Source organism: Mustela nivalis (assembly GCF_964662115.1).
Source record: "Mustela nivalis genome assembly, chromosome: 7".
Lineage (NCBI taxonomy): Eukaryota > Metazoa > Chordata > Mammalia > Carnivora > Mustelidae > Mustela > Mustela nivalis.
The window spans coordinates 13842234-13867581 of record NC_139026.1 but is presented as its reverse complement, the minus strand read 5'-3'; the positions used below and the strand labels follow the sequence as shown (position 1 = coordinate 13867581).

The following is a 25348-nucleotide window of genomic DNA, read 5'->3' as shown; positions in this document are numbered from 1 at the left end:
TAGGATAGGTTTTTACCAAGTCTTCAAGGAATAGGTAATTTCTACCTTCTACAAATGGTTCCAGAGCCTAGAAAGAGACAGATAGCTACTGAGCTGATTTTTAAGAGTCTGAAATAATCCTAATACCAGAAAAGAAGAGTATAAGAAAATAAAACTAGGAACCAATACAAATTGGAACTCTAGAGAGAAAACTTCTAAATGAAATGTTAACAAATTGAACCCAGCAGTGTACTAAAAGAAACATGACTCTGTAAGGTTGAATCCCAAGAATGCAAGACAGCGCAACTGTAGGAGATCTATTATCACAATTCACTGCAATGCTAAATTAGAGAAGAAAATATGCATGATTATTTTCATAGATGCATCTGATAAAATTTAATAGCCACTAAATACTAATAATACTCTTAGCAAACTAAGAGTGGAAGAAAACGTCCTTAATTTGATAAAAAAATTATCTCCTACATGGTAGAACACTAGAAATTTTCCCATATAAGGATGCCTGGGTGGCTCAGTCGGCTGAGCCGCTTCTTTTGACTCAGGTCATGATCCCAGGATCCTGGGATCGAGTCCTGCATCAGGCTCCTTGCTAGGAAGGGAGCCTGTTTCTTTCTCCGCCTCTGCCTGCCACTCTGCCTGCTTGTGCACGCACTCTCTCTCTCTCCCTGACAAATAAATAAATAAATAAATAAATAAAATCATTAAAAAAAAAAGATGTTTTCCCATATAAAAATGCGAAGAGGCTAGCTACTACTACGACAATTAGCATTGGACTGGATTTCTTAAGCAGTGAAATTTAATAAGAAAAATAAATGAGTTACATTGAAAGGAAGAAACAAAACTATCATTGTTAGTAGACAATATGATAGTAGTTTAAGAAATCCTAGAAAATTGGGTGTCTTGGTGGCTCAGGCAGTTAAGTGTCTGCCTTTGACTCGGGTCATGACCCCAGAGTCCTGGAATCAAGTCTCCATCGGGCTCCTTGCTCAGCAGGGAGTCTGCTTCTCTCTCTCCCTCTGTCAAATAAATGAATTAAATCTTTTAAAAAATTCTAGAAAATAATTTTTAGAAAATAACTATTAGAATTATCTTGAGTGGGGCATTATTTCACAAGTGTGCACATTTATCAGCATTCACTGAATTGTATTTTTTTTAAAGATTTTATTTATTTATTTGACAGAGATCAGAAGTAGAGAGAGAGGAAGGGAAGCAGGCTCCCTGCTGAGCAGAGAGCCCGATATGGGGCTCAATTCCAGGACCCTGAGATCATGACCTGAGCCGAAGGCAGAGGCTTAACCCACTGAGCCACCCAGGTGCCCCAAATTGTATGTTTAATATAGTACATTTCACTGAATGTAGATTTTCTGTCAGTTAAAAGCTGATAGAACTAGTCAGTGAAATGAGTGGATTAAAGATTAACATGTGCTAAATCATTAGCTTCAAAAACTAGAATAAAATTCTGTTCACAATAGCAACCAGACCTATGAGACGTCTTGAGATAAATGTAATAAGAAACACATAAGACTGACACTAAGAAATCTGTGAAACTTCCTTAGAGGGCAAAAAAAGAAGACCTGGATGAATGAATTCTACTGTGTTCTTACAGGAGAGATTCAGTGTTTCAAAAAGTCAACCTCTCTCCAAATCCATCCATATATTTGACACGATCCCAATTAGAATCCCAAATTTTGTTTGTATCTTTACAGAAATAAAAAGTGCATGTTACCTTCCCAGCAGTTCTCCAGATCTAGACGTCCTTGTTCAAGAACTGTCCCTCCAAATGACTTGTGCAGTCAGCCATCCAGTCTCCAAGACTTGGGTTTGGTTTCTTTCTCTAACTCACACCGAGGTGCCAGGCACCGGCAAGGAAAAGGCCATGCAAAATTTGTGGCAGGAAAAGACAGCCTTAAAGAAGAGAGAAAAGACAAAAAGCCATAAGGAAAGGATGAATATATTTAACTGCAGCAAAATTTTACATTGTTGTATGATAAAAGACTGCAGAGAAAAGCCTAGCATGCAAATACTGTTGGAGAAGGACAGAAAAGCTAGCAATAAATTGTACCTAAATATTTGCGGGTCTTTAAATCTTGCTGTAAATTATCTTCAAAATAGAACGGAATGATGCAGGTGAAGGAGTCATGAAGGTTTCACCCTTCTGCATGACAATCTGACCTTCAGTTAACTTTCTGTTTTCTGGTCCTCTGAAACCTGATAAAGATAGAATGTCAACTATGTCATTAGGCAACCTTACTTGTATGAAAACAAACTGTAGGTTTTAGAGGGGAGGGGGTGGGGATGGGGGAGCCTGGTGATGGGTATTGAGGAGGGCACGGATTGCATGGAGCCCTGGGTGTGAGACGCAAACAATGAATCATGGAACTCTACGTCAAAAACTAATGATGTCCTGTATGGTGACTAACATAAGACAATAAAAATTGAAAAAAAAAACCACTAAAAAACAAATCAGTATTCAAAGTTAAAAAATAAATAAATTAAGCAATGGCGTCCTAAGGGGTCTGAGGGGCATGAAACTGGCTCATGAGGGGAAGGAGACCTTTAAGCTGGGAGAGCTACCACATGGGGATGATGTGAGTGTTGCTTCTACACACCTGAGCTGTCACTTGGCTACAGGGGACTTGGGAGACACACCTGTGCAGATTGCCAGGCAGTCTTACAAGGACTCCCAGGGAGGTCGAATGCCGAGCTCAGCCCTGCTGCACACATTGTTTTGTTTTGTTTTTTAAGATTTTATTTTTTTTATTTGACAGACAGAGATCACAAGTAGCAGAGAGGCAGGCAGAGAGAGAGAGGAGGAAGCAGGCTCCCCGCTGAGCAGAGAGCCCGATGTGGGGCTCAATCCCAAGACCCTGTGATCATGACCTGAGCCGAAGGCAGGGGCTTAACCCACTGAGCCACCCAAGCACCCCGCCACACATTGTTCTTTTTTTTTTTTTAATATTTTTTATTTATTTGACAGACAGAGATCACAAGTACGCAGAGAGGCAGGCAGAGAGAGAGAGGAGGAAGCAGGCTCCCCGCTGAGCAGAGAGCCCGATGAGGGGCTCGATCCCAGGACCCTGGGATCATGACCTGAGCCGAAGGCAGAGGCTTTAACCCACTGAGCCACCCAGGTGCCCCCCACACATTGTTCTTGATCTATATCCTTGCCACTGAATCTGACATCAAATATGGCCCTGGAGAGTCTTACTGAGTCTCAGTATTTAGTTGTACCCCAAGGCCCCCCAGGAGACGTTGCACATGAAAATATAGAGAGCTCACTCCTGAGCTAGGTATAAAAGGACTAACTGAATAGAACAGAATCGTATGATCTATTCAGCTTGTGATTTAGTTAGCTACACCTGTGAGAAATCTTCTTTCTACCATGAGGTCGTAACATGGGCCTTCCTGTTTCTCCTTGTGGCAGCTGATGCAAACAGCAAGTGTGGGGACAGCCGGGTATGTACCCCTCTGTGCCACCAGCCTAGGAAACCAAAATCTACGCGACATCAATCACTCTGGAAGAAGAGCCAACCTCAAGTCTTCAGCTCAGATATTTAAAGCAGCTGACAAGGGACCTGTCTGAGTTTTAGAGATGGAAGTCCTCTGTAGCCTCTGAGAGATCTTTGAATCTACTGTGCCCAGTCTTTAGTGGATCCCCATGTCCCCTTTTTACAAGCAGATCCTGAAAAGGACAACTAAACCTAATCCGAAGCGTCCTTGGAGGTTTGGCGTATCTGTCACATATTCTAGATGTATCTGCAACATATGTAGACCTGATCCAGACGGGAGACACCTTTAAAGTTGGCGAGAACATCTGTTTGGATCAAAACGGACGGAGAGATCAGGAGTCAGAACCTCCTCTTTTGATTTCTTATGTGACAATAATGGCCCCTCCCCACTTCACATTATGTAACAAAACAATGCTTCTCCTACTCAAGAGGCTACTTATTTCTAATGCCCTTGCACCTTCAGAAAGCATAAGACTAACAATATCCTTTGTGACCATGTAGATATCTCATAACATTACTTGGACTCAATAAAAAGATAACTAGAGAACCAGGATCCAACCATTTCTGATGTGGTTTTAGTATAAACAAAAGTCTTATAGATATTTATTCCTCAGAGACAGAATTTATAAGAAGCCAGAAAACTTGGCCCAAGATGTTTACATTATAATGATAAATCTGTTGGTTTGGGTCCGATCAGGTTATCATTTGAGTTTTCTGCATATTTTGTCTTATTTATTATAAGACATTTATCTATTTTTACTTTTATTTATTATAATAATACATTATTATAATAAATAATGTCTTAAACATTATTTATCTTATTACTTTAAAAAGATTTTTTAAAAGATTTTATTCATTTATTTGACAGACAGAGATCACGAGTAGACAGAGAGGCAGGCAGAGAGAGCAAGAGGAGGAAGCAGGCTCCCCGCTGAGCAGAGAACCCGATTCGGGGCTCGATCCCAGAACTCCGGGATCATAACCTGAGCCTAAGGCAGAGGCTTTAACCCGCTGAGCCACCCAGGTGCCCCTGTCTTATTATTTTAAAAAGTATTTAAACTAGATTTAAAAAATACAAAAGTAATACCTGCCTTTTGTAACAAATTAAGCAATAGAGAGATCTATAAAGAAAAGGAACAACACCTCTTCTCCCCAGAGCCACCTTTTTAAGGCAACCAATGATAGAAATTTACTGTGTGTGTTTCTCCTTCCTTCCCTGTGCTCACATTAACACATATAAAGACTTATGTATCATGTAGAAGAGTTTGTTTTAAATTCACACTGCAGGGGCTCAGCGGGTTAAAGCCTCTGCCTTCAGCTCCGGTCATGATGCCAGGGTCCTGGGATCAAGCCCCACATCGGGCTCTCTGCTCAGCAGGGAGCCTGCTTCCTCCTCTCTCTCTGCCTGCCTCTCTGCCTACTTGTGATCTCTGTTAAATAAATAAATAAAATCTTTAAAAAAAAATAAATTCACACTGCATATATTCCTCGTTAGTTTGCTTTTTTCACTCACCACATTATGTACAGTTCTGCAAGTACTTACATGTAGCTCTAACTCATTATTTTTAGTAATAATATAATATTCTCAAAGTATTAGCCCTCCCTCTATTGATGGACATTCAGACTGTCCCCTTTTTCTCCTTTTAAAAATCATTATGGGGCGCCTGGGTCAGTGGGTTAAGCCTCTGCCTTTGGCTTGGGTCATGATCTCGGGGTCCTGGGATTGAGCCCCGCATCGGGTTCCCTGCTCAGCGGGAAGCCTACTTCCTCATCTCTCTCTGCCTGCCTCTCTGCCTACTCATGATCTCTCTGTCAAATAAATAAATAAAATAAATCTTTAAAAATAATAAAAATCATTACAAACAATGCTGCAGTAGATAACATTGTACATATAAATTTCCGCTGATGCATTTATCTATGCAGGATCTCTGGGTCAGAGGACATGTGATGTACACTATTAATTTTAAGTCACTTTCCCAAAAGCTTATAACAATTTATGCTTCCTTTCCCCAAATTCTTGCCTGCTCTTGGGTATTAGCCATTTGAGGATGAAATATGGTACCTCTTATCCTTCTCCCTTCCCCACGTCTCCAGTCTACTCACCAGTCTGCAGACAGAGTAATGTTCTTGACAAACACAATCTCACTACATCACCTTTCTGCTTAAAGCACCTCATTTACTTCCCATCACTCTTAGAACAAAGGCCAAAATCCTTAACATGGCCCAAAGCACCTTGTGGTCCAGTAGTCTTTCTACCTCTCTGGGGGGGTTTGTCTCGCAACCGGAAGAGCTTTCTCTGGATTGTTCTCAACTCTACTGAGAAATCAAGGTGACACATTAGGTTGTTTGCTGGTACATGCCTCATAGGGAGTTTTTAAAATGTGACTAACTTATGCCTAAAAGGAATAATTATTTCTATTTTATTTGCCTTGATGGAGGTGTTTTTCCAGTTGCTTCAGGCAAAAATCATTTAGGATAAACAGGTAAGCATAGCACTTGTCAAAAAAACATGTCAGGGCTACACCCTGGCTCCTGAGGAATAGGCAGAAAGTCTGATCATAAATGTCAGGGGGGTTTGCTTCTCGTTTTTAAGTTGGACTTTTAAAAGTAGAAGCTGCCTTTAATGTGCTGGGTTTGCAGAACAAGAAATCTGATTTTCAGTGTGATAACACACTTTTTGACATTAACCAGCACGGATGGGTTTTTAATGACACTTTCATCTTCAAAGCCTTTCACCAACATGGATGGATTAATTATTCTTTTTTTTTTTTTTTTTTGGTGGTATGTTAAAAAGACAAGTCTTCAAAGCCATCATCCTTTATCCCTGGAACTGGGGCTCTTCACCTGCCCCCAAGGGAGAAAATAAATTGCATCTTTGTTTTTAAGACAAAAAGAAGAATACAATAGAAATACACTTTTTGCACTATGGAAAAATGGTCTTATATCCTGGGTGGGATTAGAAGAGTTCGGGAAGCAGGGTTGAACCTGTGTTTACAGTAAGCACCGTGAGAATAACTGACTAAAAGTGTTTGTTACTGTTCAACCTTTTGATGTGCTCTTAAAAAGTAACACACACAGGGGGGAAAAAAAAAAAGTCCTGCGTTCCACGCAAGCAGGATCGTAATACTCGGACACTTACCTTCGTCGCTAAGGTATGTTCCCTCCCTCCTCTCTTCGAAAAATGTCAAACTGGGATTTTTAAAAGATTGGGTTTTGGAGAAGAAGCCCTCAAGCATCCCCCGAGGTCCCCCTTTGCTTGACACATCTTTTAACCACAAGGGAGCAGTCTTTCCTTTGATGAGGTCTTCCCTCCACCTCCACAGAAATGGAAGAACCAGGGCAAGTTTGCAAACAGTCTGAAAAGCTCTTTCCATTAGCCCTGGACGCCGGAAACCGCAAAGGGCAGTCAAGTTTTGATTTTCAAGGAGAAAGCTTCTGGTAGACTTTCGCTCAGTCGGCACCTCTGTGGGTTCCTGGGAGGGGCTTTTTTTGAAAGTGGGAAGATTCCTACGCTCTTGAAGACCCAGAGCGGGTGGATTACAGTAATTGAAAAGCTTGGGTGACTTTTGGAAGATTACTCTGTTTGGTCTACGCTCCCATTCCCAGGCGAAGGGACCGAGCAGAAGCATCCCTTTTGTTATCTGTTGAAATAAAAGAAGATCAGAGGGGAAGACAGGGTTTGAAGTGTGCATTAGGGGGGTCCTAAATCTTTGCCTGTCCCCTCCGTCTGGATCTTTATAAATGATCGAGGAGTGCGATGAATTTAGGAAAGCTTCCTGTCCTGGAGCCAGAAACTTCTTTAGAGGCAGATCGGCCGTGCCGGGCTGCCTGAATGGACCAGCATCTTCGCCTCGAAGATTTATTTGAGTCTCAGCTTGTCAGCGATTAGTCCCCTCGGGAGATCTGTTGGCTTTTCGGCGAGGGATGGAGAAGCGTAAGCCGGCCGGACTGCCGCCCTTGCCCTACCACCTCCGCACGGTGCCCTTGGACCTGCCGGGGACCCCGCCCCGCCTCCCTCTCAGGGACCCCCCCAGGGTCTCCCGTCCCGACGCCGCGTGCTGGGCGCGGGGGCCCGGGGGCTGCGCCGCGAGGCCGCCGTGCCGGCCGCTGCCGCTGGAGTGCGCCTTCGAGCCCGCCTTCCTCCGGCGGCGCAACGAGCGCGAGCGGCAGCGGGTGCGCTGCGTCAACGAGGGCTACGCGCGCCTGCGAGCCCACCTGCCCCGCGAGCTGGCCGAGCGGCGGCTCAGCAAGGTCGAGACGCTCCGCGCCGCCATCGGCTACATCAGGCACCTCCAGGAGCTGCTGGAGCGCCACGCCCGGGGGCCGGAGGGTCCCGCCGGCGTCCGCGCCCCGCGCCCGGCCGAGTGCAACAGCGACGGCGAGTCCAAGGCCTCGTCGGCGCCTTCGCCCTGCAGCGAGCCCGAGGAGGCGGGCAGCTAGCGAGCGCCGGACGCCCGGCCCGGTCCCCCCGCGCGCCCCCCGCGGCCGGGGAGTCTGGCCGAAGAGTCTCGCCCGGGATGGTTTGCATTTCTAATGCGGTTTTTCCCTCCACGACTAAATCTTAGGAACGAGAAATGCGTGTTTTGCGGAGGAAAAGTGTATTTTGACATTCTGGTTGCCCTCTTCCCCTCCCCCATCCCCCCTCCCCTCCTTACGGGTCATGCGCTTGCAAGCTTAAAGGTGCTCATGACGGAAACTCTTCCACGGTACTTCTCAAAGGCACACGGAGCCGGATTCTGAGCACCGGATTCTAAAAACGAGTATTCTAAAAACTCAGAGGGCGGCGACAATGGGAAATATGTCCCACAGCCCGCGGGGTGGGGTACGTTAGGTACACGAATATCGAATCAAATTCAACCCAACCAAAGAACTTTCCAAATAAATAAATAAATAAATAAATCACAGCCCTTAGGGCAAGAGGAACGTTTTCCTGCATGCTTTCCTTTGGGAATTGTATTTGAAATTTAACTGACACCGTCCGTTTGGGTGAAGGTGACTCTAAGTTGACGCTTGAGCCAACACGCATTTGCGTGCACGGTGGTGCTGGAGAAGACCGGGGCCATCGTTTGATACTACCAGCTTTATCTTATCCAGACGTGGCCATCTGGAAACTTCATTAACATTCAGGAAGGGACATGTAACTGTACATGATCTCGTTGAAAGAGAACTCAGATTTGTTTGAAAACTTCTCAGTTGTTTCTGCCCACTAGTTTTCCTTTTCTTTCCATCCTCTGTAGTTCTCACTTCATCTAACCGTTGGTTAAACTAAAGTGACACCCCTGATTTAAGAAAAAAGAAAAAAAGGAACTGCGTAGATGGTTGAACAAGGTGGACTGAAATTGGTATGTTCTCAAAATCTCATCACCATGAGAGCCTCTGGGTATATTGAAATTATCTAGTGACTTTGGCTTTGTTCCTGGTCTTTGAAAAACATTTAATTGGGGTCCATTTTGTCTTAAGGACAATTATGAAATTCAGCAGATAAGTAAAATGCTTGCTGACCTATGAAGATAAACTTCCTCTCTCTAAAGTTGTTTTCTAGTATCTTGAATTGACCTTTTCATATCAGGCAGGCCTGATATGGGGGTGGGGAGCCAGGCCAGGACATGGGCAAGGAGAGAAAGCTACTCCTGGTGAGCCCTTACAGGGCATGATTTAATCCCCACAGGGGCCTCATGAGCTAGGTTTTTTAGTACCTCCACTTTATAGCTGTGTCAACTGAGAGAAGCCAATATGCAATGAATATCTTTTATCAGCCAGAAATTCTGTCGTGTGCTTTTTACATGTTGCCCTAGTTCATTCTCATTGGTCTGCGAGGTGAGTATTACACATGCGATGTGGTTAAAAAACGGGGCCTTGCCCAGGTTTGTGTTGCTGTGGTTAGTTGAGCTGAGATTCCATCCAGAGTTTGACCCTAAAGCCCAGACTTGCTGGGTCTGGTTCCCTGTCCTCCCTTGCGCATTTGTTTGCTAGTGGAGTGACACAGCAAACTTCTTAATCGTGCAGCAACTCCGTTTCCTCATCTGTACTGTTTCACAGGAGAAATGTAGATGAAAGACCATGGTAATCTGCAAGGTACTATCCAAAGGTAAATTAGTCGTGTTATCATCCTTTGGAGAAAACACTCTTACTTGTACTCGTACAAAATACTATTACCTATATACTATGGGAAGGGGAGCCTGATTGAAAATGATCTCTAGGTGGAGTTAGTGTGATTTCTTCAGTGTGTTAGAAGGAAGACAGGGTAACCCCATGGTATTAGGATTTTGCCTTCTATTGTAAATTTTCAGGGGACATGACTTGACCTGTGGAAGCTGCATCCCTGTTAAGCCGTATAATTACTAATATTTGTAACAATGAGTTCTAATGGATTCTGTGTTTCTGGAGACACAGATAAATGCTTTGCAGTGATTCACAACAAATCTTTACATTTTCTTAAGAACGTGGCAGAGATGTTGGGTTTGAAGGAATAAGATGGAAGCTTGCCCTTGCCCATTCCTTGGTTACAGCCTTACGGACATCTGTCATGAATCCATTTTGGTCTTCAGGCAGGTGGTTATTCCTTGTAGAGGTTTCAGTGAAGCAAGCCTCCCTGAGATGTATTTATTGTTGGGGGCGGTGTGGAAAGGAAAACACCCATCTTACCTCGCTGGCTGAGCTGGAGGAGAGGGTAATGCACCAAGTTGTTCAGAACCTTGAGAAACTTTTTAAGGGTCTAACGTAAGGGCTAATGACGCTCTCCGTTCCTTCATTCTGCTTCAGCCATGGCCGGCACCTGGATGTTCTCTTTTCTACCGTAGGAGTAATAACAATGAAAGAGTACATTTTGTTTATATACTGTGGTTGCTTTTAAATACAGGAAAATGAAATAAAGATTTTTTTTCTTTATTTACTTCTCTAAAATACATGCACAAAATGGGTGAATAAATACAATATACCTTGTGGAGATGAGTGGTTTATAAAGAAAAGCCTATTTTATTTTATTTTATTTTAAAAGGCAATTTTATTTTATTTTTTTTTAAGATTTTATTTATTTGACAGGAAGAGAGGCAGGCAGAGACAGAGAGGAGGAAGCAGGCTCCACATGGAGCAGAGAGCCCGATGTGGGGCTCGATCCCAGGACACTGGGATCATGACCGGAGCTGAAGGCAGTGGATTTAACCCACTGAGCCACCCAGGTGCCCCGACAAGGGCAATTTTAAAAGAGAATTTTATTCCAGGGGCGCCTGGGCAGCTCAGTCGGTTAAATGTCCGACTCTTTATTTTGGCTCCAGTCATGATCTCAGGGTCATGAGATCAAGCCGAGACTTGGGCTCCATGCTCAGCATGGAGTCTGCTTAGGATTCTCTCTCTCCTTCTTCCTCCACCCCTCCCCCCAAAATAAACAAATAGAATTAAAAAAAAAAAGAATTTTACTCTGGGTAAAAATGCCTTGAGAGATTTTTTTTAAAAGATTTTATTTATTTGGGGTGCCAGGGTGGCTCAGTGGGTTAAGCCTCTGCCTTTGGCTCAGGTCATGATCCCAGGGACCTGGGATCAATTCCCGTATCGGGCTCTCTGCTCAGCAGGGAGCTTGCTTCCTTCTCTCTCTCTCTCTCTCTCTCTCTCTGCCTGCCTCTCTGCCTACTTGTGATCTCTCTCTCTGTCAAATAAATAAATAAAATCTTTTTTTTAATGTTTTATTTATTTTATTTGACCGAGATCACAAGTAGGCAGAGAGGCAGGCAGAGAGAGAGACAGAGAGAAAGAGAGGAGGAAGCAGGCTCCCCACTGAGCAGAGAGCCTGATGCGGGACTCGATCCCAGGACCCTGGGATCATGACCTGAACCGAAGGCAGCGGCCCAACCCACTGAGCCACCCAGGCGCCCCATAAAATCTTTAAAAAAAAAAAAAAAGATTTTATTTATTGGACAGAGAGAGACACAGCAAGAGTGGGAACACAAGCAGGGCGAGTGGGAGAGGGAGAAGCAGGTTTCCCGCCGAGCAGGGAGTCCCATGTGAGGCTCAATCCCAGGACCCCAGCATCATGACCTGACCTGAAGGCAGACGCTTAACACCTGGGCCACCCAGGCACCCTGCCTTGAGAGATTTTTCATGTGGTTTTGTTTGAAGCCCTCCTGAGACTAAGGCAATGATTTTGAGAAGCCTTTTGGAAAAAAATCAGGCAGTTTTTCTGGAATCTTCCAGATGGCTTACAGGAGGAGCACTAATTCAGGAATGAGACCTTTTAAAACGTTCAATCTTCCTTTTTTCCTGTGGATGGATAGTATTAATTAACCATTAGACAATTTGACTCTTGGAAAGAACAAAATAAATGACCAAAAGTTATGTAGAAACAATGCGGTGAGCCACGTTTTATGGAAATGGTGCATTCATGACAGGAGAAGTATTAACCTGTCCTTTAAAGTCTTCCCTTTGTTTTTTTGTTTGTTTGGTTTTGGTTTTGGTTTTAGTTTTGGCCACTCAGCTCAGACAGATCCAATGATTATCATATATATTGCCTTTTGGAATATTTCCTGTGGTTCACAACTCTAACGGCTGCTCACCCTGTGGTACGCAACCCCGAGGGTGAAAAGGAGGAGGGGCTGTGACGGCACAAGCCCTGGACAGGGCTTGGTTCAGCACTGCCTTTCACAAGCCTGCTGACCTTGGGTAGGCTCCTGATTTCTGTGGTCTCGGTCCTCTATGGTAGGACACTTCAAGTTTAGATTGCATGATCTTTTAGGCTTTTCCAGCTCTAGAAAGTCATTCCCCTAACATGTGCCCCGTCCTGGACTCGAGGAAACCAGTGTCAACAAGACATGCCTGTTTCCGGTCACGTAGTGCAGCAGCTCTGTTTATCATCTTTTCCCGCCAGAGTTCCACCTCCAGGACAGGAATTCCTTTTTTTTTTTTTTTTTTTTTTTTTTGAGTCCTAGTTGCTGTTGTTACAATGTCTCATTAAAAAATAAAATGCAGGGCGCCTGGGTGGCTCAGTGGGTTGGAGCCTCTGCCTTCGGCTTGGGTCATGGTCCCAGGCTCCTGGGATCGAGCCCCGCGTCGGGCTCTCTGCTCAGGAGGGAGCCTGCTTCCCTTCCTCTCTCTGCCTGCCTCTCTGCTTACTTGTGATCTCTCTCTGTGTCAAATAAGTGGATAAAAATCTTTAAAAAAAAAAATGCAGATGGGGTGCCTGGGTGAATCAGTCAGTGAAGCGTCTGCCTTTGGCTCAGGTCATGATCTTGGGGTTCTGAGATGGAGCCCTGTATTGGGCTCCCTGCCCAGCGGGGAGTCTGCTTCTCTCTCTCTCTGTGCTGCTCCCCCTGCTTGTGCTTTCTCTCTGTCTCTCACTCGGTGTCAAATAAATAAATAAAATCTTTTAAAAAGTAGTTTAAAAAATGCAAGCTACATCATTTTTGTTGTTGTTGTTGTTGTTGAGTGGAATTTGAAGAACCTTCCAGTGTGGAGGGAAAATTAACCTATTTCACCTCTGTATGATGAAAAAAGGTATACGTGTTATAACCGATGTCCACAATGAAAAATGGTATCAAGATACAGAGAAAGGAGGGAGTTATGCCAGCTTTAAGTTGGTAGAAAACTAGGAGGAAAGGCTTTTGGAGGTGCAGCATTTGGAAGGCAAAATGGGATGAGTACGGCCCACAGAAGGTCCAGAGGCGGGGAGCAGGTGCCCAGAAGGCAGGAACTGTGTTTGGAGAATAGAAGCTGAGGAACACCATCAACAGATGAATGGATCAAGAAGATGTGGTATATATACCCAATGGAACACTATGCAGCCATCAAAAGAAATGAAATCTTGCCATTTGCGACAACATGGATAGAACTAGAGCGTATCATGCTTAGCGAAATAAGTCAAGCAGAGAAAGACAACTATCATATGATCTCCCTGATATGAGGAAGTGATGATGCAACATGGGGGCTTAAGTGGGTAGGAGAAGAATCAATGAAACAAGATGGGATTGGGAGGGAGACAAACCATAAGTGACTCTTAATCTCACAAAAGAAACTGAGGGTTGCTGGGGGGAGGGGGGTTGGGAGAGGGGGGTAGGGTTATGGACATTGGGAAGGGTATGTGCTTTGGTGAGTGCTGTGAAGTGTGTAAACCTGGCGATTCACAGACCTGTACCCCTGGGGATAAAAATATATGTTTATAAAAAATAAATAAAAAAAAAAGAAGCTGAGGAACAGACTAGAAGCTGGCTGAGACAAGATTCTAGAAGGCATTGAAAGTCAGGTTGAAAAACTTGAACTACTGATTTTCTTTATTATTATTATTATTATTATTATGTATTTATTTGGTTTAGAGAAAGAGTGAACTGTTCCGTGCTGTGGTTGAGGATCAGTCTGGTGGCAGGAAGCAGCCGACCTAAGGGGCATTGCAGCAATGAAGAGTCGGACGGAGGGCCTCAGCCAAGGCAGTGGCGCCCTGAAAGGGAAGGAGGGCGGGGCTGGGAGGCGATGTGGGTGTGTCCCTGACAGGTGAGGCCGCTCAGAGCCTGGGGGTGGGGGAAGAGGTAGAGGGAGATGCCGAAGACCACTCCAGTGAGTTCCCATCAACTGAAACTGGGAACACGGAATGAGGAGCAGATTTCAAAGGTAAAAATCATATGTCAGAGATGCTGGATTGCAGATAAACTACTTCTGTCCACAAGCAGTTGGAGATGCCGGTGTTGAGGTGGAGGGGTGTGGGGGGAAGACAAAGAACTGTAGAGTGAGAGTCATGTACCTTCGGGCAGTGGCAGGAGTGGCGGAGATCTTCTAGGGAAAATACTGAGAGAACAGGAGAAAGCTGGGGCAGGCCTCCCTGAAGGAGTGGCCCGTGCAGAAACGGCTTTGAAGAGGACTAAGAAGGAGGGAGAACAAGCTGGTGTGAGATCATGGCAATGACAGCAGGCATCATTTTATAGGGAGGAGGGAGTGGCTGACAGCATCATATAAATCAGAGTGTCAGAGAGTTTAGGTGAGGGGGGGACCCCTTGGAGTTGGGCACTGAAAGATCGCTGGAAACCTTTGTAAGGGCATGAAAGGGGTGGGAGGAGAAAGCAGAGGTGAGGTTGAAGCCCGCCCTTTCAAGATACTTCGCAGCCAATGCGCAAGACAGCCGGCAGGGTGCGAAGGAAAACCCAGTGGAGGAGAAGATGGCATAGCCAAGGCAGGCCTGAGCCTGAGGTCTTCCAAGTGAGACAGTTCTAGAAGATTCAGAGGCTCACCGTGACAAGACTTCCAAGACTCTGAAGTCAAGTGGAGGGGAGGGTCCTAGGAACTGGGAGATGAGGGAACTGGAAAGGCAGCGGGTTGGAAGGCAACGAGTTGAGACTAAGCTAGGTGTTTCCGTCACTGAAGAAGACGGAGCAGGTGTAGACAATGGCAATGAACATGAGAAGAGCATTGCATGGGAGTTGTTCCTTAGGCACTGCCCGGCTTCAAAGGCATCGAGTTAAGAGTGTTTAATGGGCTGGTTAAAAAGTTGCACAAAACCCTCTGTGATGACACCACACTTCAAATGGTGTTTGTAGGGGCGTCTGGGTGGCTCAGTCATTCAGTGTCTGCCTTCAGCTGAGGTCATGGTCCTAGGTTCCTGGGATCGAGCCCCACATCGGGCTCCCTGTTCCACAGGAAGTCTACTTCTCCCTCTCTCACTCTCCCTGTCTGTGTTCTCTCTCTCATTGTCTCTCTCTGTCAAATAAACAAATAAAATCTTTAAAAAAAATAAATATTTGTATTTATTTTTTATTTTATCATTTTGGGACCATATGTAACTCTGGAAAGTTCATCAGCATTTAGTATATGAAATAATGCTAATATATACAACATATATTACCTAAGAGTCTGGCAGTGAAGAATGGATGCTCAACTTATTAATTTCCTTTTATTTGTGACTTCTTGAGTATAAAAAAAGATACTATTCTTACGTAGGAAAACTTCAGCAGAGGAACCACTGCAGAGGAAATGCAGTGGATCAAGGGCTGGAGGGAAAGAGAAAATAGTACCTTATTTCCTTCCCTTTGTGGAATTTCTGGTGGCAGGGAAAGGACAATAAAGTAGCAGAGGGAAAAGGAACAGGGCTTGGAGAGTAGAAATGGTACGCCCTTCAGCCATCCAGATGTGGGCAAATGCTAACTGCTCCTTTGTCGGTAGTTTGTGATCTGTGGGCAACATCACATCAACCCTGGACTCCTGAACTTCACTGTCATCCTCTCGACTCCTGGGGTTATAATTCTCAGTTGAGTTTGAGAGCAAAGTCCCACAAGGCCAAGGAAACATTTCTCAGGATCAGTCAGCATTACGCAGCTGTAACCAAGCCAACCAAGGTTCCAGATGGTGCCCTTCCAAAAACTTTTGAGCCGTTTCTGTCTGAACACAGGTGTTCTCCAAAGCCCCCAAAGTTATCATCATCATCATCTCCAAAAATGGGTAGCAATCTATTTAGCAATCCAGGCAAACTTGTTGCCCTGAGAACCAGACTTTTGATGGAAGTGTGGACTGGTGGGATCCTTCTCTGCAGAGTGATCACTAAAAAGACAAACTCTTCTCTCTGGGCGAGCTCCTCTGGACCCTGGTCAGTACCACCAACCCTGTCATCTCCTTGTCTGTCTGGCAGACAGGCTCCTGGGGGAGAGCAGATGGCCTAGAAGGACTTGGTCTCATCCTTATTGACCCATGAAACCAGAGAACCCTTTCCAGCTCTTTGATTCTTATCGTCATGTGTGTGCGTGCGCTACTCAAAGGCTCCCTGGGTGGTGAGATGGGTTTTTCATCCTTCCGTGGTTACTAAGCTGCGTCCTTTGGTGCAAACCTGTCAGCAGCCTTTTCCTGTTGAGTTACTCACTGACATTAACCCTGGCCAAAAAGAAACCACAGATGCTGCAGAAGGAAGTGTGTCCAGACAATGAAACTCTCTGAACTGGTTTTTGCCTACTGAGCAAGCCTCGCAGGGGCCACTCCTGAAGATGTTTCTTCTTTCCCTGACAGTGGGGGAGAAACCATCTCTGAAGGAAGCATCCTATCTCATAGTCATGGGACTAGAAAGAGCCTTGAAAATTGACCTGACGCAGCTCTGGGGGTTTTAGTGAAGTGATGGATTAAATTGTGCTGTGTAGGAGAGTTTCATAGAAGTGTATCTCGTCTCTCCAGAAAGCCCTCTAATGACAGAAACTCGCCAACAGCTTACACTTCCCGAGAGCCTGTGGGCTGGCAGGCTAGCCCTTCGTGGGCAGGATCCTCATCCGATCACAGCGATCTTGCGGGGTATGTATTACACATCACTTCCATTTTAAAGATGAACGGAGGCTCAGAAAGCCTAAGCGACGTACACAGGTCAGTGGGAGGTCTTCTGGTTGTCTGGTTGGTCTTCATCCGTCCGTTCGTCGATCAGCAGCTATTGCTTGCCTGCCTGGCGCTGAAGTGTAGGAAGAGGAAGCGAGTCAGCAAACAAGCATGCATTCATGTTTTTTGGCTGGTGATGACGGCTAAGGAGAAAAATAAAGCAGAGATTTTTGTAATTCAACCTTAGGGGCCACGGACATCTCTTCTCGTGTGGTTCAGAAGCCGCGCTGAGCAGATTTGAACGACTGGATGGCTTCGAATCACAGCTGCGCACTTGAAGACGGACGTTCAGTAAGTCTCCTTGTTCGAGACCCACCGTGACCACACGGCTGAATATCCATGTTAAAACTATGGGGGACGAGTAGAATAAAGTGCATGTGGGGCCCTGGTCGATTAGGGGATGCAGTCAGTCCCTGTTCACATTCACAGCAAACCAAGCCTGATGCAGGACATCAGAACACTTCCTGGCATCTTCCTGGTTTGAGATCAGGAGGGAGAGCGAAGTGTTCTCTGCGGGAGCCGCTGGACTTCAGCGGCACCTTGACGAAGTAGCAAGAACGTGGATTCCAGTCCTAACTTTGGGGCCTATTGGCTGCATTTCCTTGGGCAAGAGACATTACCTTTCTGAACCTATTTTCCTCATCTGTAAAACTAAGGGCAGTAACACCTGTTCCTTCTCCGAGGGTTGCGGTAAAGGGGAAACACGGCTATCTAAGTCAAAGACTCCTGTACACTAGAAAATGCTGTCACGGTTACCGATCTGCACATCAGTTCCTTGGAAGACAGGGGTCCTTTTGCAGAGAAGCGCAACTACTCTATCCAATATGAGGGAAGTTCTATTCAACATAAATTCAGTTGATTAAATTCTTAAGTAGAATGATGGAAATAGTACCATGCTAGGTTTTCTCATGTTGTCTAAAGAGAGATTCCAAAATGCAACAACCCCCGCGGGAGATTGGCTGGGACGTTCATCTGCTGCTCTCCCGGAGGCTCGAAGCTGCTGTGAGAATGCAGCTAGAATTGCTGGAGGGCCCAGCGTGGCCTCTCTCCGCAGGGTCCTTCATCCTCCTGGAGGTCTGGGCTTCTTTCTATGATCATTTCAGAGCAGCCAGAGGACAAGAATGGAGGTTGCCAGCCTTTGGAGGCCAGGGCTCAGGAGTCACAGAATGCCTGCTTTCTTTGGGCCAAAGCAGGTCACCAAGCCACTACAGATTCGCAGAAGGAACACATAGACTCCACCTCTTGCTGGGAGAGACTGCAAAGTGGTGACTAGGACCGGAGAAATGTCTGTGTCCGTGTTGGTAATTGACCTACCGCAAGTACTTTTATATGTCATTCTTTATTTTGAAACAACCTTGTAACTAATTAATTAGTTAATTAATTATCTTTAGAGAGGGATAGGAGAGGAGCAGAGGGAAGCAGAGAGAGAGAATCTTTTTTTTTTTTATAGGGTTTTATTTATTTATTTGACAGAGAGAGACAGAGAGATCACAAGTAGGCAGAGAGAGGGGGGAAGCAGACTCCCAGCCGAGAGCCCAGTGTGGGACTTTATCCCAGGACCCTGAGATCATGACCTGAGTCGAAGGCAGAGCCACCCAGGCGCCCCGAGAGAAAGAATCTTAAGCATAGGCCCTGTGCCCAGCATGGAGCCTGACTCGGGGCTTGATCATGACCCTGAGATCATGACCTGCTCGGAAATCAGGAGTCAACCGCCTAATCGACTGAGCCACACGGGTGCCCCTGAAACAAACTGTTTTTAAATGATTTCAAACTTACATTAACATTGCGCAAACAGTACAGAGAACTCCCATAGCCTCTGAACTCTCCATTCCCCCACATTCCCCCGCCCTGTGTTCATATTCTATCGCATTTGTTCCTTTGCTCGCTCTAATTATGTACTAATAATCATTTGTCATTTTTGGAATCTTCAAACATGATGTCCCATTCTTCTTCAGCACTACAGTATGTATTTTTCCCAAACAAGATCTGATGGGTATTTTATCACCACCACCAAGCAATTCTCCAGTTCTCCAATGGACACTAACAGGTATCCTATTACCTAACTCCATTCTTTTTTTTTTTTAAAGATTTTATTTATTTATTTGACAGAGAGATTATGAGTAGGCAGAGAGGCAGGCAGAGAGAGAGGGGAAAGCGGGCTCCCCACTGAGCAGAGAGCCCGATGCGGGGCTCGACGCAGGGCTTGATCCCAGGACCCTAGATCATGACCTGAGGTGAAGGCAGAGGCTTAACCCACTGAGCCACCCAGGTGCCCCCAATCTAACTCAATTCTAACATGATGTACCGAGGTGGCCTCAGTCCCACAAGACTGCCCCCAATGCCAATGTCAACTGCAAACCCCGATTATTACCTGTGATTGTTGATGTAGCTTTTTTTGGAATGTTGGTGACCTTGGTGGGGTCCAGAGCCGACGACCATGAGGGAATTCTTGAGACATCTTTGGCGCAAAAAGGTAGTTTTATTAGAACACAGGGATGAGACCGGTGGGCAGAGACTGGGGGTCCTGGAGGAGTGTTAAGATCTGCCCATCTCAAGTATTTGTAAATGGGCTGCAGGTTATAAGGACATTTAATTTTATCTACATTTTCTTCTACCTTTGTTTCCCACAGTAGTTCTGGCTTTCTGGCGTAAATCACAAGTTCCTATGACTCCGCCCCTTTCAGAGGAGGAACCCCTTCCTCGGTTCAGACAGTTTGCTAGAGTGACTCACAGCACTCAGGAAGCTAGTTTACTGATTAGATTGCCATTTTATTACAAAAGATGTTAAAGGATGCAAACAAAGAGCCAGAAGAAAAAATTCAGAAGTCTGGAAGGGTCCTGAACACAGAAGTGCCCGTAGGAGTTTGGGGTACACCCGCCTCCTGGCACGTGGTTGCAAACTGGTTCACCAGCCTGGAAGCTCTCTGAACCCTGTCCTTTTGAGTTTTTATGGAGGCTTCATAACACAGACCTGGTTGATTAAATCATCCGTCAGTGGTTGATTGAAGTCAATCTCCAGCTGTTCTCCCCTCCTTGAGATCACAGGTGGGGCTGAAAGTTACAACCCTCTAATCACTTGGTTGGTTTCCCCCGGCAACCAGCCCCCATCTTTAGGGGTTTTCCAAAATTCCCTCCTTAACATACACTCAGGTGCGGTTGAAAGAGGCTTGTTATGGATAGCAGACACCTTTATCGCTCTTATCTTAGGAAATTCCAAAGGTTTTACGAGGTTTGTGCCAGAAACCAGGATGGAGACCAAATATATATTTCTTACTGTAAATCACCATACCATACAAGGATACTAACATGCACAAACACCAGATCAAGAAATCAACATTTAGGGGCGCCTGGGTGGCCCAGTGGGTTAAAGTCTCTGTCTTCAGCTCAGGTCATGGTCCCAGATTCCTGGGATCCAACTCCGCATCAGCAGGGAGCCTGCTTCCCCCTCTCTCTGCCTGCCTCTCTGCCTACCTGTGATCTCTGTCTGTCAAATAAATAAATAAATAAATCTTAAAAAAAAAAAGAAATCAACATTTATACATCACTGCTGACCAACTTATAGATTTTCTGCCCAAATTTCATGACTGTCTCGATGGTGTCAGTTTTTCCTCCTTCGGTCCAGGATCCTATCCAGGAATATACACACATTGCCTTTAGTTGTCATGTTATTCAGACTTCTTCAGTCTGGACCAGTTAGTCAGCCTTTCCCTGATTTTCATTCCCTTGACAATATTTGACAATATTTGCTGCAAGCTTCCTGTAGGCAAGACTAGGAATGTTGTTATTTTTTTTTTAATGGCAAGACAGTGTGAGATGTGGGAAAAACTCTCAAGCAAAAGTAAGAGCCCTTCCCTCTGGCCACCAGCAACTTGGGTGAGACTTGAACAAATTACTTGAGGTTTCTGGGCTGCATGGTGGGCTGTCCCACTCGGTATTATGTAACTTCATTTTATGGAGTTCCTGTAATTTTTGACTTCTCACTTGTTTTTCTTGTTGCCACGTATACATGAAGAGCACCAGTTTTCCTCTTTGGGAGAAGGGACCTGGTCTCCCTTTGTTCTCCCAGGACCGGAAGAGTATTCCCGTAGTGCATGTAAGGACCTATTTAGCCAGAGCGATTCCATCTTGGATTAAACAGTCATTTTGTTGTTTATGCAGTAAAACTTAAACTCTCCCTGCCTCCCTTACCCTCAAAGGACTTACTTAAAAACAAGTCCCGGAAACCAGCCCCAGGTAACAAAGCCCACATACAAGGGTGGGTCAGGCCAGGTGGAGACATCCAGTCAGTTGGGGGGGCGCATACGGTCTCCTAGCTACCAAGGAGTATGGGCCCCGTCCTTTGGGTGCCTTTTGGGCGCCAATTCTGACCAAGGTGATAGGCTAGTTCAATGTCTACTATAGGGTAAACTGTAATTCAATTGGTCACTTATGTGTGACCTAGCAGGACTGTGCAGCTTTCTCCCCTGTGTTATAATTTCATTGGCCACCTGTGCGTGGCTAGGCCCAACCACATGGCCTTTGCCCTTAAAAGTTAGTCTGTAAGGCAGAGAGAGGTCGCCTTCTCTGTAAGAGGCACAGTCCCGGCCGGTCGGTTTGACTCTTGATGCTTGGTGCAGAATAAAGCTTTGCTTGACCTTCACTTTATATCAGTCTCGCTCCTTTAATCACGGACCCGTTAGTGGGGGACCTTTCAGTGCAGACACGATGAAGCAGGCAGGCACCGTCCTGCTCTCATGGTGCCCACGTTCTTCTGGGGAAGACAAAACAAAGAGAAGCACAAACTTCCAGGCAAAAATAAGCAAGTCACAGGGAGAAGTAGGCAGAGGAAATATAGGCAGTGATACTGTAATAACTTTGTAAGGTGACAGATGGTGGATCGTTTGATGGTGGTGAGCACAGCGTAATGTCTAAATGTGTAGGACTGTCGAACCAACCACTGTGTTGAACAGGTGAAACTAATAGAATACTGTATGTCAACTACACTGCGATTAAACATATATTGTAATAGCTTTGTAAGGTGACGGAGGGTAACTAGACTTACTGGGGCCATTTTGTTGTCTAAAAATGTTGCATCACTGATGGACACCTGACATTAATAGGATTTGTATGTCAATTGTACTTCAATTAAAAAAAAAAAAAGAAATAGAGGCGTACCCATATTCAACGAGCATTCTTTAGTTGAAACTGCATTTAGCAAGATAAGCTTCCTGGGACTTTTTCAGTGGGTTTGTACTGACATGACATCTGTTAAGGGTATAAATCATTTGAGAATCACATAAGCGTTACATTGAGGACCTTTATGACACAAGCTCTTGGAAAAGTTTGGTAGAATATTTACTCTCCTGGGCCAAATGAGTAATATTTTAAATGAGAAGAGTGTGAAAAATGGGAATAATAGTATCGAATTCAGAGAACTGTTCTGAGGTTAAAGTGAGTCACGATGGGTGAAAGGCTGAGGCCAGTGCCGGGTACACAGTAAATGTTATGTAATTGTAGCTGTTGTTTTGGTATTAAAATAGCCATTTGCCCAAATATCCTATTGGTTATTGCCCTAGTGGTTTGCTGGCCACTAAGTCCCATGGATCTTTCTCAGAGCTCCTTTTCTCTGCAGTTCTGAATGAGGTTCAAGGAGAAACTTGCTCCTGTTTCTGTGCCCACATTGGTTGATACTAGCCTAACCATCTGTTCCTGCTTGGTCCCAACAGACCGTGAGCCTTGAGGACAGGGACTGAGTCATCAGCCCCCGCATTCAGGACAGAGCCTGGCTCTTTGTGGCTCTTTGGGAGTGCTAAAGGCTGGCACCAAGGCGGAGATGGTTGGGCTCACTCTGCGTGCAGGCCTTGGCTTCTGTGTCCCCTCTCATCAACAAGCAGAGCCCCACCCTCAGCCCTCACCTCTCCTCTAACCTGGTTCTCTCGCGAATCTCTTTTTCTCTGAAATCTAATCATCTGTTTAGTCTCTATTCTGAGCTCCTGTAATACAACTGCCACCTTGTTGTCCTGTGTAGCCCCTTCCGTTAAGTGGGGCCAACTCCTCACAGCCTTCGGAAGTCCGTTTCCCCCAGCACTTCCTGGTTTCTGAGAGGGGAACCACCTGGGCTTAGTACCCCCAGGCACGGAGTCCTGGATTCACTAACTCCTCTTTTTAGATTTCCATTGTCTTACTGCTATACAAGCTAAGAATCTTTTGGTTGCAAGAAAATTCAACTCAGATTGACTTAGTGTAAATAAAAAATTTCCTTACATACCTGGGAAATCCAAGGATATCATCCTGCTTCCACGCGCAGATGAGTCCAGGAGTTCAAATCTGGAATCCCTGGGAGTCTCCTGCTTGTCTCTCCCATAGCTCTGCTTTCCTTCGTGGGGGCTCTATTCTCAGGCAAGTTTGCTCATGTGGCAAAATGGCAGCCCACAAGCCCAGGCTTACCTCGTATCCTTAGCAACACCAGGGGCAAGAGAGCACCCTGTATCCGCTAATACAGGAAAACTCCCCAGATTAGCTTTTATTCTAACTGGACCAGGTGCTAATTCCTCAAGCAGTTTCTGGGACTGGAGGTTCGAGGTGGAGGAATTGATGCAGGTATCCAGGTCTGGGTCTAGGGGTGGAGTCGATTCACCCCGACCACCTGAACAGAGAATGGGGTTGGAATGGTTGTCTGAGGAACTGTGGGTTCCATCACCAGGAAGACAGAGGACTTACGAAGGGCAGGATATCAGCTAAGGAGACACCTGGCACAGTCTGAGAGATGGCAGATAAGGATCTGAACAGGTAAGCGATGCAGGCACAGAGAACCAAGAGAAGCATCTTCGAGATACCCAGGAGTCAGAACTGACAAGACTCATATGAGGGTGCGAGAGAGGCGGGAATCCAAGGTGACATGAATTTCTGGCTTAGATGGTCGGTGGGTGGCAGTGTCTTTCCTGAGACCGAGAAGAGATTTTAGTATATGTGCTGCCGAAGCGAGCACCAGAGAAGAGATTTTAGAAGAGGAAAGGTGATGACTGAGCTTGCATGCTGAGTCTGACGTGTTTATGGATCCTTAGACAGAGACGTCCAGGGGATGTGACCTGGAGATGAATGTGGGGTCACCAGCCATAGGTGATGGTTGGAGTCATGGAAATGGGTGGAAATGAGCCATGATGAATATAGATAGTGAGAAGGCCAAGATCTGGCAGTGAAAGTGTTCCACAGAGTGTGCCGGGAGTGGCTAATAGCCTCAGATACTGCAGAAGGTAAATAAAAGCTCAATTGGTCCATCTAATTAGCAACTACAAAGGAACGGGTGACTTTGGTGAGAAGTTTCATTGGAATGGTAATGGCACAAGCCTGGATTAAGGAAAATCAAGGGTGGGCGGGGAGCTGAGGAAGCTGAGGACGAAGGCATCCATCCCTCTGAAGGAGCTTGGCTGTGGTGGAAGATAGGTTGGGACAGTGTCTTTTCCCCCCGAAAGCACGAAAGCACGTATTCTTTGTGCTTATCAGTCAACACCTCAGTTGTCTTCAGCAGCTTTCGTTTTAAACGTGTTCACATCTGTTCCACATCCTCATCTAGACTCTAGTTCTTGAAGGCAGCCAATGACTTTATCTGTGCGAACTTCATTAAGACCGAACACAGTAAAATTAAAACACTCGATCGATGAAACATGGATTTGGAGCCTGAGTAAAGGGTGATCTTACCTCAGGGACCTGGCCAAGAGTCTTGGCGCCTGCCTCTCCAGTTTTTGTCCCACTCTGGGAGGGAAACGTGTAGCAATGGAGCTGAGGCAAAGTCCAAAACAGCTTCTCAAGCTAACACGCTACAAGTGGGCAAACGGGTCCAGGGTGCTGAGTCCCCGGAGGTTCTTGGTGTTTTGAGGGCTACCTGTAATTTACTGATTTGTGGGTGATAAAAAAAGGCAAAAGGAGAGACCTGGTTTACACCCATTTATCAAGCAGAATAAAACCTTTATAGTTCATCACAGAATCCTTAATGGTGGTCTGAATCTGGCCTGCCCCGGCAAGGCCGAGCAATCCCATTTAAAAGAAATTTTGGTGAGTGCTCTGAGCATCGAAAGTTCCAGAGCGGGCTTGGCGGCTGCTTGTACTGAAGAGGAAAAGCAGCACAAAATGGTTCTAGGAGGCAGTGTGACATCAGGAAAACAGCATTAAACTCGATAGTCAAAAGACCTAGTTCTCTGTGCCTCTGTGCCCTTAGTTGGGGGCCCTTGGGCTACCCGCTGGATCTCTCTGAGGCTGTACTCTGACTTGTTATGCGGGGATAATACCTCCTTTGCCAACCTCATTAAACTCTGGTGACCGGCTCACATCCTCCTCCTTCCCTCAGCATCAGTAAGAACTCAAACTCCGTGTAAAAACACTGGGTAAGCTACAGAGCAGGAACTGTGATTTCTTTTTAGATTTTATTTATTTATTTGACAGAGATCACAAGTAGGCAGAGAGGCAGGCAGAGAGAGAGAGGAGGAGGAAGCAGGCTCCCCGCTGAGCAGAGATTCCTGATGTGGGGCTCGATCCCAGGACCTTGG

At 45.6% G+C, this 25348-nt stretch overlaps 1 protein-coding gene across 1 annotated transcript; it reads left to right on the top strand.

Annotated features, from left to right (window-relative positions):
• The first annotated feature begins 7140 nt into the window (after positions 1-7140).
• Positions 7141-10392, top strand: ASCL4 (achaete-scute family bHLH transcription factor 4). The gene has a single exon (XM_082738673.1). It carries the CDS (start codon positions 7431-7433, stop codon positions 7944-7946), a length of 516 nt encoding a protein of 171 aa, XP_082594799.1. The 5' UTR covers positions 7141-7430; the 3' UTR covers positions 7947-10392.
• The last annotated feature ends 14956 nt before the right edge of the window (positions 10393-25348 follow it).

Bases quoted from the DNA above. Each gene is read 5' to 3' on its own strand.
- ASCL4 (XM_082738673.1), top strand. From the start codon at position 7,431: ATGGAGAAGCGTAAGCCGGCCGGACTGCCGCCCTTGCCCTACCACCTC.